The following is a 13,536-nucleotide window of genomic DNA, read 5'->3' on the forward strand; positions in this document are numbered from 1 at the left end:
TTGCTTAAATTATGTTTGTAAAAGCCATCTCATCGTACATATAGCCCTAGGTTATTCATTTTAACTGCTAAATAGTATTCCGTTGTGTGACTTGCACAACTTGCACATACATTCTTCTGTTGATGGACTTTTGAGTTGATCAGTTTTTCACGGTGAGAAACAAGACTGCAGTGAACATCCTTCACTGCATTTGTGTTTCCAGGGAATACACAGTTTTTCAACCACTCCTATAAAAATATGTACAGAATAGCTGTGTTGAATTCACATTAATCAATGTGTTAGTTCTGTGGTTTAGATTCGTTCCTGCAATTGCTAAACCAATAATCACTGTACTTACTTTTTTCCGCCTTACATTTTGACAGCTTACATTTTATCAAGCGAATAAAATCCTACAGAACAGGATCAGCAAACTTCCTTTTGAGAGGTTAAAGGAACTATTTCAGGCTTTGCCAGCCAAGAGGCAAAATCCACACTATTCAATTATAAAAGTATTTACATAACCATTTAAAGTATAATCTTTTAAAAATATGAAGACCATTCTTACCTCATGGGCCATAAAAAAAAGACACCCCCCTCAAAAAAAAAAAAAAAACTACACAGCTGAACAGATTTGGCCTACGGGCCATAGTTAGCCTGCTTAACCCCCATTTTATGAAAGTCATTCCAAAAATGAATTCCTTTCCTTGAAACCCAACCTTAGAAAGGAAGTGACTTTTAATAAAGACAAAAATATAACTTGATTCACCAGAAGAATTAAAGTGAATATGAGGTTTCTGCTGGGGAAAAATTCTTAGGAAGATGTCCCCTGCCTTAGCTAATTGATACCATGACTTTGGGGAAACCATTTAATCCTATTTTTTAAATCAATAATTAATTTGAGAAGTGCATACACTCCTATCCATTAAGAATTAATAAGAAATGAAATTCCGTGAAACGTGTATTATTTTCCTGCTTAATGAATCACCTCTCTGCTTCTAGTTCATTGATTTAAATACGAGCACACAAATGATTAGCGTTTGTTTTTTTCCTGAACTGAACCTGACCCACTTGTTTTGTGTCTTTACTGAACTTCAACCAAAACTTGAAAAAGTAATTTCAAGATATTTTCTTAAATGAGGGGAATCAAGCTAGTTTAAAATGTTGTTGACAAAAAATGGGACCTAACTAAAAAACTGCGGTGGCCAACCTCAGTCTTACAAAGGAGCTGTCAGTCTCTAAGCTCCTTCAGTATGCAGGGTTCACAGAGGCCACCGGGTCAGGAAGGCAATTAGACATGGCTTCTGGGCACATTTGTTTCTTTGACCAGCATTATCCTAAAGAATCACACACATGTACTTCTCCTCACACGCTTACACACACACATTCTTCTCTCCTCACATACATATCCTCACAGATGCCCCCCCTTACGCATCTATGCTGGGGCTACACACGTTTTCCTTACACACACACTGTGCCCTTAGATGCACACAGCTCACACTTCAAACATACATGTGACTCTCCTTCACATATGTACATCTCTCACGTGTTTCTTTCCACCGACACTGAATATTTCCCTCTCTCTCTCTCTCACACACACACATACACACACACACACTCACACACACCTTGTCACACAAACATTTCTCCCCTTGGTATTGGGTTGGCCAAAAAGGTCATTCGTGTTTTTCCACAACACCTTACGCAAAACCTGGATGAACTTTTCGCCAGCCCAATACATTCTCCTTCCACCCGTATTTCTATTTCTTGCAAATCCAACTCTTCTCATTTTTTTTTCTTTCTAACATACACACATTTTCACATGACTCCACCCAGACACAAGCTCATTCTCTCACACACTTTCACTTTATTGTGTGTTTGTTTATCTCGTCACACGTACCAATATACACGCCATCTCCTTCCTTTCCTGCCTGAGCACCGGCGGCATCCTCTTTCCTCATCCATCGGCCGAGTGGAAGCCTTCAGAAGCTTCTGTTTGTGCGCATGGACCCGTGTAGACTCATTTGTTATCAGCTGACCACTTGTTTCCACATGAAGAGTAGTGTCTGAATGGCTTAAGGGGACGTCAAGTTTATTCGCTTATAATAAATCTCTCTAAACTATAACCCAGTTTCTGTTGTTAGCTATCACTTTCTATAGAGGAAATGTTTCTCTAGCCTAGTGAACGCTTAAACCCAGCTTAAATTCTCCCAAAACGTGAGTGGGTAGGCATATTGGTTTGCTCCAGCTGCCAGAACAAAGTACCACAGGCTGGGGGCTTAAACCACAGAAATATGTCGTCCGCAGTTCTGGAGGCTGGAAGCCCCCAGTCAAGGTGTCGGTGGGTTGGTTCCTTCTGAGGGCTGTGAGGGAAGACTCTGTCCCAGGCCTTGCTCTCTGGCTCACGTGTGTGGCTTCTCCCTGCCTCTTCACATCCTCTCCCCTCTCCATGTGTCAATGTCCAAAATTTCCTTTCTTATAAAGACACCAGTCATCCTGGATTCTGGTCCACCTCAGTGACTTCATTTTAGTTTGGTTGCCTCTGTAAGGACCCTCTCCCCAAATAAGGTCACATTGCGAGGTACCAGGGTTAGAAAATCAATATATGAATGTGGAAGGAGGCAGGGACGGAGAACACAGTTCAACCCCTAATAATAGGATTTGACTTGTTCCTACAGGTGGTTCAGACCACAGATGCTAAATTTCACCTGGATCAAAATACATCTGATGCCTAGATGTGGCATTTGAAACCTTAAATTCAACTCCAACTGCATTCCACTCTACTTCACTCCGCCTCCATTTCACCAGGAATATTGACCACCCCAAATTCAGAGGCCCCACTCAATGCATCCCCTAAGGTGAAGCTGCTCCACCTGGTGGAGAGTCAGGGCACTACACTTCAGCTAACGGTAGGCCTGCTTGTAAACCTGGCTGCTAGCATCATACTGTCTGGTATCAAATGTCAGATAAACAAGGGAAAGAGCCAGAGGGGCAAAACAAATTTGGTGCAACTGATGTATTTCATGGGGGTAGTGCATGGGAGGTGAACATTTTTTTTTTTTCTGTGTGCCTTCCACTGTGATTGGGCAAAGTCTCAGGGGGGAGGAAGCACATGGTGAGGAGACAGGCAGGACCACAGACGGCTCAGGGTCACACCAAGGACGTTTGCTCTGTGGGCGCCCAGAGGACGGAGCAGCTGGGTCTGCCCCCGGGGTTAGGGAAGGCCCCTCAGACCGCCGTCTAGGACCTGGATTCTGAGGGAAGGGCGCTCCGGGCGGAGGGGACACAGGCCTGAGAATCCAGAGCCTCTGCGCCAAGGTGCCTCCTGCCAAAAGGGACGCCGAGGGGACACGCGGGGGCGGGGCCGGGCCCGGGGGAGGGGACGGTGGTGCGGCCCGCGGAGGCCGCCGCGAGGCCCGAGGTGAACATTTAAGTAGGACACATTTAACAATCAGTAACACATTAGCAAACTAAATTGTGCTTGAATAGAATTCAAGTGGAATAAAATATAGCAGCTCAACTTTAATGGGTCTTTCTTTAAATATGTGGTTGCAACATAGGCACACACTAGCAATGTAACTTTGGACCTTCATAACCAGAAAAGATTAAATTGTATAAAAGTTTGATAGAGAAGATGCTTTGGTCCGATAACGTGTATAGGAATAAATCACTCTGCTGGTTGTACAGCAAGATTTAAGGACCCCCTTCCTAATCTCTAATGGCATTTACAGAACAAAATCACATAAGACTTCCCTGGTGGCTCAGTGGATAGGACTCCGTGCTCCCAGTGCAGGGGGCTGGGGTTCAATTCTTGGTCAGGGACCTAGATCCCACATGCTGCAGCTAAGAGTTTGCATGCCACAACTAAGGAGCCCACCTGCTGCAACTAAGATCTGGCACAATCAAATAAAATAAATTAATAAATAAATATTAAAAAAATAACATAAGACTGAAGAAATGCAAAGAATGTCAACAATATCACTGTAGATGTCGGTACCCATCACATTAAATCTTATCATTCTCTTTTTCTCCAAAGATATTCTCTTAGGAGTTCATTCCTCAGGAATGTAATAGTGTAATATACATGATGCATATGTAATGTACATGATGCATGTGTATAACTATCATGATGTATCCCAAAATTCATATGTATATCTCAGTGACATGTCAGACTTTTAGTCAAAACAACTGGAAAAACTATGACAGCATTAGCAAAGAAAAATTAGTGTTCTGGCATTTGGTAGCCTTTTGATGTACAGCTTCTTTCTATCCGAAAGAATAACGATGCTTTTGCTGAAGAAATGTATTGAGATAGAGTAAGCAATGCTGTTTCTTAAAGGCCAAGTGAAAACTGATTTATCATATTTTTCCACCTTAGCTCTTGCTATAGGGGAGGTAAATTGATTCAACTTCTTTCAAGGATAATTTGGCAATGTCAGAGTCACCTCTGGCCTTGTAATTCACTGCTAGCCACTTTTCTTTTAGCTACACTCACATCCGTGTGAAAGGAAGGTTGAATGAGATTGATCTATATTTGGTGTTGTTTATGGTTGCAAAATACTGGAAATAACCCAAGTGTCCAGACTTGGAGAAAGTCATGGGTGATTTATGGAATATACACACAATGCAATACTGTGTAGACATAAAGAAGACTGGGAAAATTTTTGTTGCACTGTTAGGGAACAATCTGCAAGATATTCTGCTAGGTTAAAAAAAAATCAAGAAATTGTATGATTATTAGTGTGCAAACACGGGGGAGGGAAATAACATAGAGGAGTTTTTGCACATAAATTATCTCTACAAGAATCCATACAGGGTTTCCCTGGTGGTGCAGTGGCTAAGAATACACCTGCCAATGCAGAGGACACAGGTTCGAGCCCTGGTCCAGGAAGATCCCACATGCCATGAAGCAACTAAGCCTGTGCGCCACAACTACTGAGCCCACATGACACAACTACTGAAGCCTGCGCGCCTAGAGCCCATGCTCCTCAACAAGAGAAGCCACCTCAATGAGAAGCCCTCACACCACAATGAAGAGTAGCCCCCACTCACCACAACTAGAGAAAGCCCACGTTCAGCAAGGAAGACTCAATGAACCCAAAAAAATAATAATAAAATAAACAAATTTTAAAAAGAATCCAGGTCCGCCTCGCGCCCGCGGTGCGCGACCCCGGCGCGACACTCCGGCGCAGCCGCGGCGCGGGGCTCGGGGCGCGCAGGCGCCGCGGGCGTCGCGGGCGTGGGGCCGCGCAGGCGCGGACGGCGTTGGTCTGAAGAAGACCTTCAGCGGTGCCCTGGCGGAGCGGACAGGCCCTCCTGGCGGAGCGGACAGGCCCTCCGGTCGGAGATATGTGTAACACACCGACTTACTGTGACCTAGGAAAGGCTGCCAAGGATGTCTTCAACAAAGGATATGGATTTGGCATGGTCAAAATAGATCTGAGAACCAAGTCATGTAGTGGAGTGGAATTTTCTACTTCTGGTCATGCTTACACTGATACAGGGAAAGCATCAGGCAACCTAGAGACCAAATACAAGGTCTGTAACTATGGCCTGACCTTCACCCAGAAGTGGAACACAGACAATACCCTTGGGACAGAAATCTCTTTGGAGAATAAGTTGGCTGAAGGGTTGAAACTGACTCTTGATACCATATTTGTACCGAACACAGGAAAGAAGAGTGGGAAATTGAAGGCTTCCTATAAACGGGATTGTTTCAGTCTTGGCAGTAATGTTGATATAGATTTTTCTGGACCAACCATCTATGGCTGGGCAGTGTTGGCCTTTGAAGGTTGGCTTGCTGGCTATCAGATGAGCTTTGACACAGCCAAGTCCAAACTGTCTCAGAATAACTTCGCCCTGGGCTACAAGGCCGCAGACTTCCAGCTGCACACTCATGTGAACGACGGCACTGAATTTGGAGGGTCGATCTACCAGAAAGTGAGCGAGAAGATTGAAACATCGATAAACCTGGCGTGGACGGCCGGCAGTAACAACACCCGTTTTGGCATTGCGGCCAAGTACAGACTGGACTGTAGAACCTCGCTCTCTGCTAAAGTAAATAATGCCAGCCTGATTGGACTGGGTTATACGCAGACCCTTCGACCAGGCGTGAAACTGACCCTGTCAGCTCTAATCGATGGAAAGAACTTCAGTGCAGGAGGGCACAAGGTCGGGCTGGGATTTGAACTAGAAGCTTAATGTGGTTTTGAGTAAAGCATCAGCTTTGTCCCTGGAGGTGAAGAGAAATGAACCCACTATGTTTTGGCCTTAAAATTCTTCTGTGAAATTTCAAAAGTGTGAACTTTTTATTCTTCCAAAGAATTGTAATCCTCTCCACACTGAAGCCTAGATATCGAGTCATTGTAAGGGGGGGTGCTTGAAGGCATGCCCGGAAGTTGTCACGTTCGTGCCACGTTTCAGTTCAGTTCCGCAGTGTTATTTTCAGTGTGTTCCTCAGCGACGGTGCAGTGTTGCAGAGGAGACGACCGACCCTCCCGTTGTGTGTCACACCCTGCATGTCCCACACCACGTTTTCATGACCTTGTAATGTGTTGGTCTCTGTGCGGTAGTGGAATCTTTGATTTTGCATCAGAGTAAAATAAAATAAACCCATCACATTTGGAACATAAAAAATAAAATAAAATAAAAAAAAATAAAAAGAATCCATACAAAACCAGTGCAATGTTAGCCTCAAAGAGAGGATTTTACTGCTGAGAGACGGGAGTGGAAGGGACATTTTTCACTGTTTACTCTTTGGTACCTTCTGAATTTTGAGCCATACAAATGGACCTCTTCAAAAAATTAACGGGTTTTTTTTGCTTATCATTGACCAAAATCTCTCAAAGGTCTAATGATATTTTTGTGCTGTTGGTATCATAAATCTGAAACCAATGTGGTTATTCTCTAATATTTGGCAACTTTCTTTTCTTTTAGGGGAAGGTATTATAATTTATCTTTTGCATTATATAAATGATGTGTAACTACCTAACAAATAAAACAAAAGTTTTCAAGTTTGCTGATAGTATGTCTTCTTTCAACAGAATTAATACAAATGGATCTTTATAATAGCACAATAATACAACACAATTAATAAAATGGATTTTCTTTTTCCCAAATGAAACTAATACAAACCTATGATATTTAAGAAATACCAAGAACATTAGTATCATTCATCATAAAACTCAGTAGGAGGAAAAATAAAAGTTGCTAAGTTTATAAATAACCTGATAAGTACTGAATTAAAACAAAATCCATTGTAAGGTATGCTTCAAAGATTTAAGATAAAAATATTATCTCTATATTTTGGGTTTCATGTTTTGCTTTAGAATTTACATTTCAAAGTCAGCATAGTAAGGATTTTTTTTCAAATGTTATTTATTTATCACGTAATGTACCTATTGATGGTGAAAGGTTACTGGGGGCATTGGTCTAGGTTGTGGGGTTCATCAGACAACACACGGGGAGGAGCCTGGGGCACTAGCCTCATGGGGGGGTTCAGAGAAGGTTTTTTGGGGGAAGAATGTGCAAAATAAGGATGAGGTGTTTGGTAGGGGAAGCGTCAAAGGAATAATGTTCTAGCAAAGAAAACAATACAGGAGAAGACTCAGCAGTGAAGGAAAGCTTTTGAGGACTTGAATGAAGATTAATGTGACTGAACCAGAGAAAGTGATGTATCCAGTGACTCTGATAAGGTGGCAGGGGCCCCTGAGTGCCCGGGACCCAGTGCCTGCCGTCCCTCCAAAAGTGTGATGTGGTAGACAGCCAAGCAGGCAAGTGACTAGTGCACAGGGGAAAACACTAACCTTGAGCAGAGTACAGACAAAGCACACGGACAGATTTTAAGCAGAGGAGGGATGAGATCAGACCCGCGCTTTAGAAAGATTTCTCCTGCAATGTGAGGTCAACAGCCGCTCCCCAAAAGGCAGTTGTTTAATTTGACAGTGATAGTATAGAGTGCCTTGTACATGGAAGGACAGGGGAATGAATTAGGAAGCAGTTAAAATAGTCCAGGAACAATGACAACGAGGGCAGTCGTGGGGCACTGAGAATCTGGAGGAGGGAATGTCTGAAACCCTTTGGGGGGCTGGAACTGACAAGTCTCCGTGCCCACCCTCCCTCCCCTTTGTGGCTTCCTCATTGGAGTTCACCCAGGCGTACAGCAATAGCTCATCTTTCCCACAGCTCTTTTCTGACAGGCTTTCACGGGGATTTGCCCTTGTGGGTGTATTTAACTGCAGGCTTACTTTTTTGTTTCCTTTTCTGAAGCAGGAGGCAAATACTGTTGCTAAGTGGAGAGACTGAATCGGAGCATCTGGACCAATGAAAACTTCTGTGGGCTAGCATCTTCTTGGGAGCTCTCTGGAAAGCTTGTCAAGTTCTGAACAAAACCTCAGAACAAAGTGTCAGCCGCCTGGCTCTTTGTTTCACTTGATGTCACTTTAGAAACATTTTTAGTCACTGGGGTAGGGAGCTTGGAGACTTGGTTAGAAACAGCCCCTGTGAAACTGGGAAGTTCCTGTTGCCATTGAAGATGCAGTCAAGGCACCAGGGATTTAACGCCCATTATCTCTAATACAGCAGAATTGCAGGTATGTTTACCCTCGGTTTACAAACAGAGAAACTGAGGATCCTAAGGGTTAAGATACTTTTAATGAGGCTAATAAGGGTGGATGCAGGCTGTGCCCCAGCCCGAGTTTCTCTGTTTCTCCTTCCGTGTCTTCTCTCTTCTTTCAGCATCCTTCCACCTCTCTAACACTCCTCTCCTGCACCTCATCACCTTCCTAAAAAGGACACGGATCTGGGAAGTAGAAGACCAGGGTTTGCGGGGCAGCCTTCTAAAAACCATCTTTTTAAAATTATTATTATTGAATAAGAGATGTTTAAAATTCTATAGTGCTTTACCATTACAAAAAGTTTCCTACACATGATTTCGTATAATCCCATAAAAACCCCTTTTTCCCCACCCTTGTATTGCCCCTTCCTCTCCCCACTGGTAACCACTACTCTGTATCTGTGTCTGCTTCTTTTTTGTTTTATTCACTAGTTTGTTGTGTTTTTTAGATTTCACCTATAAGGGAAATCACACAGTGTTTGTCTTTCTCTCTCTAATTTATTTCACTTAGCATAATACCCTCCAAGTCCATCCATGTTGAGGCAAATGGCAAAATTTTATTCTTTCTTACGGCTGAGTAGTATTCCATTGTGTGTGTGTGTATACATAGATATATAGATATACCTATCTGTACATCACATCTTCTTTATCCATTCCTCTGTTCATGGACACAGGTTTCTTCCATACCTTGGCAATTGTAAATAAAGCTGCTATGAACATTGGTGTGCTTGTACCTTTTTGAATTAGTGTTTTCAGTTTTTTCGGATATATACCCAGGAGTGGAATTGCTAGGGCATGTGGTAGTTCGATTTTTGGCTTTTTAAGAAACCTCCATGCCATTTTCCACTGTGGCTGCACCAATTTATATTCCCACCAACAGTGTAGGAGGGTTCCCTTTTCGCCACATCCTCGCCAAAACCTATTATTGTGTTCTTTTTAATAATGGCCATTCTGACCAGTGTGAGGTGTTACTTCACTGTGGTTTTGATTTGCATTTACCTGATGATTAGTGATGTTGAGCATCTCTTCAGGTGCCTGTTGACCATTTGCATTTCCTCTTTGGAAAAATGTCTATTCAGTTCTTCTGTCCATTTTTTAATCGTAGAAACCATCTTTTTGATCTTAGGCAAGTCACTTAGCCTCTCTGTTCTTGGTTCCCTCCCTTGTGAGATGAGAAGGTTTTACTAAATCATCCCCAAGACCTCTTTCTTGTGCGTAAGGTTCTATGACTCAGACTACTACATAGAGAAAACTAATGAGGAACAGTCCTTGCTGCCACCATTTCTCCTTGGCCAACTTTTACATATGCCTCTTCTTCCTCCAATTCTCACACGAGAATACATCCATTAGAGACATGAGAGACAGCCATGGGCTGCAGAGGTAATCTCCAGCGGAATCCCAAATCTTATTACATTTCCCAAACCGTTCTATGCTATTGTTCATCAACCATCCATCCTTCTATGAATATTTACTGAGTGCCCGGTGTGTCTCCCAAATCCCCACTTTTACCATCTCCCCTTACTCGCAGCAGATGACTTTGGCTTCAACAGAGCATGACCTCCTTCAACTTCCTGCTAAAAATAACTTATAAGCTTATCTGTCTCTGTCCTTACACTTTCCTCCTGTCACCGCGGAGGTGGAGCCCTCCTCTTGTTTCCAATTTCCTCCTCCGTTGGCGCTCTGTATGGAATCCCTGCCGGCATTCCAGGGCTATCCTCTTTCTCTGTTGCATCTTCAGCCTTTCCCTTTCTACCAGCTCCTTCTCATCAACATTAAAAAATCTTAGTCTCTTCTATCTTAAAAAAAACAAAGGAGATGGTGGTGGTGGAAAGGAAGGAGGCAAAGCAGGAAAGAAAGAATAAAAGAGTGAAGGAAGGAAGGAAGGAAGGAAGGGAGGAACAGAGGGAGGAACAGAGGGAGGGAGGGAAGAAAGAGAGAAAACACCCCTTCTTTTAACCTCTAAGGCCCCCAAGTCTACATTCACCTTCTATTTCCCTAGCGACTCCCTCTTAATTACCTTTGCTGTTTAATTTAACAACAAGAGCAAAACTGCTTATTGTAAACCATGGTGATGGCACCTGCTGGCCCTTTCACACTGGCTGCTCTCTTGCTCTGCCCTCTGGCCCTGCCCCATCTTGCCCTTCCTCTTGCCCTTGAGCAAATCTCACCTACGCCTGGACTTCAAGTCCCCAAATTGCCACCTCGGGTCCAAGCCTTCCCTTAAACGTAATCAGCCCCCAAGCTCTGTTCCTTTCACGTCTGTCTTCCAGCTCTTGCATCTGTCCTTTTCTCTCTACTTTCCCTGGCGCCGCCCAGTTCTTGCTGTCATCAGTTGCCCTTTCGGTGACTGGCCCCCTCCTAACCATTCTCCTTGCCTCCCATTGGACCCCTCCTGTTGCTGAAGATGTGAGAATGCCTGTGCGGGCATGAGAGGCGTATGGAGAAGGCTGTGACACCTAGCAAAGAGTAGGTTAGAGTGGTGACCACTGGATTTGTTTCAAGTCCTCAACCCCGAAACACTGAATTAGAAATTTAACTTGGCTTCAATTTAGCTGGTCTATCAGCCCTTGGAGAGGGGGACAGGGATCAGTTTCCTCACCTGGAAAAGAAAGGGCTGGGCTAGATCAGTGCCTGGCAGAGTACACCCAAACCCTCAGTTTCTGATTCTGTAGGGTCTGGGGTAGAGCTGGAAAGTCTGCATTCCTAACAAGCTCCCAGGTGATGGCAATGCCAAGGTCTACAGACCACACATAGAATCTCACCAGACTAGGTGATACCACATTGTTGCATCTTCACCCATGCTATTCAATATGGTGGCCATTATTTAATAGCCTGGCTATTAAAATTCAAATTAAATTAAAATTCAGTTCCTCGTTAGCCACACTTCAAGTGCTCAACAGCCACACATGGCTAGTGGCTACCACATTGGACAGTGCAAAATTTCCATTATTATAGAAAGCCCTATTGGACGTGGCCATTTCCTCACAGATTTCTGGGGAGGAGATTTTACCACAGAAGAAAGTAAATATCCCTTGACAGGCAAGGCCTTTCAGCCTTCCTCAGGCACACCTCTGCACTCAGCCTATACTTCAGCCCTAATTTTAAAGTCCCAAAGTCCACACCCTGTTTTGCCCTAGCACCATCTTACCCCAGAAAAAACACACAAAACCAGGACTGGAAATGGAAATACTAAAATGTCTGTGCTGGGAACTGTCTGTGCACCACAGTAGGACATGATGGACAAAGCAAAGGATTTGGTGGCTGAAGTCCTGCACTTGAGCCACCTGGGGATGTGGCCTTGAGTAAGTCACTAAACTTCTCTGAGCCTCTGTATCCTCATCTGTAAAGTAGTCTAGAAAGATCTACCTCACAGGAAGATGTGTGAAAAAGCACTTGTGATTTATGTCAAACCCAGTTGTTTTTTTCTTCCTTCCCTGTGCTTCCATAGGGTGTTATACACATTCTAAGCTAGTACTTACGCGTTCTGGTTATGTGGGGGCCGCTGGAGCACAAGGTAAGGACCCCTCAGGCTTAGGTCCCTCCTCAGCATCTACTCACGCCAGGCACAGGCTCAAAAACATGTGCGAATGATTAAGTGTCAGAGTAAAGCCAAGTCACAGGTATTACACGTGTCTGCAGGGCAGTGTCACAGCCCTGACTCTCCACAGCTGTGCTCAGGCTCAGGCTTCAGCCTGCAGTGCCTGCCACCCTCACCCAGACCCAGCCACCTTCATTTCCCCCACCACACCTCTGGCTGTAGAAAATCTAGTCACCCCTCAAGAGTCTCCGCAAGGGTCCACATACTGAATCAATCAGCTGTGAAGTCAAATCCTGCCTCTGCAACTGCCTAGCCAGGACGGTGGGTAACTTCTGTAAACCTTGCTAATCTTCATTTTCCTGATCTGTAAATTGGGCAGAAAAATACCTATCTTTCAGTTTTGATATAAGATTTACATAAGAAAATGTATACAGAACATTTAGCAGAATGCTAAACATATAGCAACTGCTGGATTATGTCTTTTTTTAAAATTAAAAACAGCCATTTCTGGTCTCCAAAGCTTGCCTTCTCAGAGACTGTGGTTTGTAAAGGTGTCCCTTACTCTTGCTGGGAAATTCTCCATTCTGCAACAAAATCCAATCTTCTAGAGACTTCTCCTAGATTATCCTTTATTTCAAATCATTCATTTAGCAAACACTATGGGGCACTTACTACTTGCCAGGAACTGTGCTAGATTCTGGAGATTAAAGAATGCCTCTGGCCTCAAGAAATGACAGTCTAGTGAGAACCCACCTTATGCTGCTGGAAGCTCTTGGTCTATTACAGCTCAGCAGTTGCTCTCCACCCTGCACTTACCACACAGTACTGTCTTTTTACATCAGACCCGGGCTTTTCCCTGTTCTAAGGAGGCTACATTCATTAATTCATTTAATCCTCACAACAACCTGATGAGGTAAGTAGTCATGAATCCCATTTAACAGATGAGGAAACTGAGGCAGGGAGCGATCAAGCTGCTGTCTTAAGGTCTTGTAAATTTCTAAGCAGGAGAGGCAGGATCTGAAAACAGGCCGTCTGGCTCCAGCTTTATTTTTTTATTTTATTTTTATTTATTTACTTGGCATTTAAACTCCACTTTTTATTACCTGCTTAGTGGATTTTGGGCACACATAACCTTTCTTACTGAGACAATTTTTTTCCTTTTTTTATTGAAGTGTAGTTGATTTACAATGTTGTGATAATTCCTGCTGTACAGCGAAGTGGCTCCATCTTTAAGTGTTCCTTTACTTATCTGTCTCCTCCACCGGAATCTGAGATTGTGCCATATTCAAACGAATATCTCCTGTGCCCAGCACGATTTCCGACACCTTAGGGAATCAATAATTTGCTCCTCAAATGAAAGGAAGGAAGAAAAGGGAAACAAGGAGAGGAAGAAAGATGCTGGTAAGTA

The 13,536-nt window shown here is 43.6% G+C and overlaps 1 protein-coding gene across 1 annotated transcript; it reads left to right on the forward strand.

Moving 5' to 3' along the window:
• The first annotated feature begins 5,123 nt into the window (after nucleotides 1-5,123).
• LOC130857882 (voltage-dependent anion-selective channel protein 3) lies at nucleotides 5,124-6,602 on the forward strand. Its single transcript, XM_057743757.1, has one exon. It carries the CDS (start codon nucleotides 5,326-5,328, stop codon nucleotides 6,175-6,177), a length of 852 nt encoding a protein of 283 aa, XP_057599740.1. The 5' UTR covers nucleotides 5,124-5,325; the 3' UTR covers nucleotides 6,178-6,602.
• The last annotated feature ends 6,934 nt before the right edge of the window (nucleotides 6,603-13,536 follow it).

This window comes from Hippopotamus amphibius, chromosome 7 (genome assembly GCF_030028045.1).
Source record: "Hippopotamus amphibius kiboko isolate mHipAmp2 chromosome 7, mHipAmp2.hap2, whole genome shotgun sequence".
NCBI lineage: Eukaryota > Metazoa > Chordata > Mammalia > Artiodactyla > Hippopotamidae > Hippopotamus > Hippopotamus amphibius.

Coding starts and splice junctions, on each gene's coding strand:
- LOC130857882 (XM_057743757.1), top strand. CDS start 5,326: ATGTGTAACACACCGACTTACTGTGACCTAGGAAAGGCTGCCAAGGAT.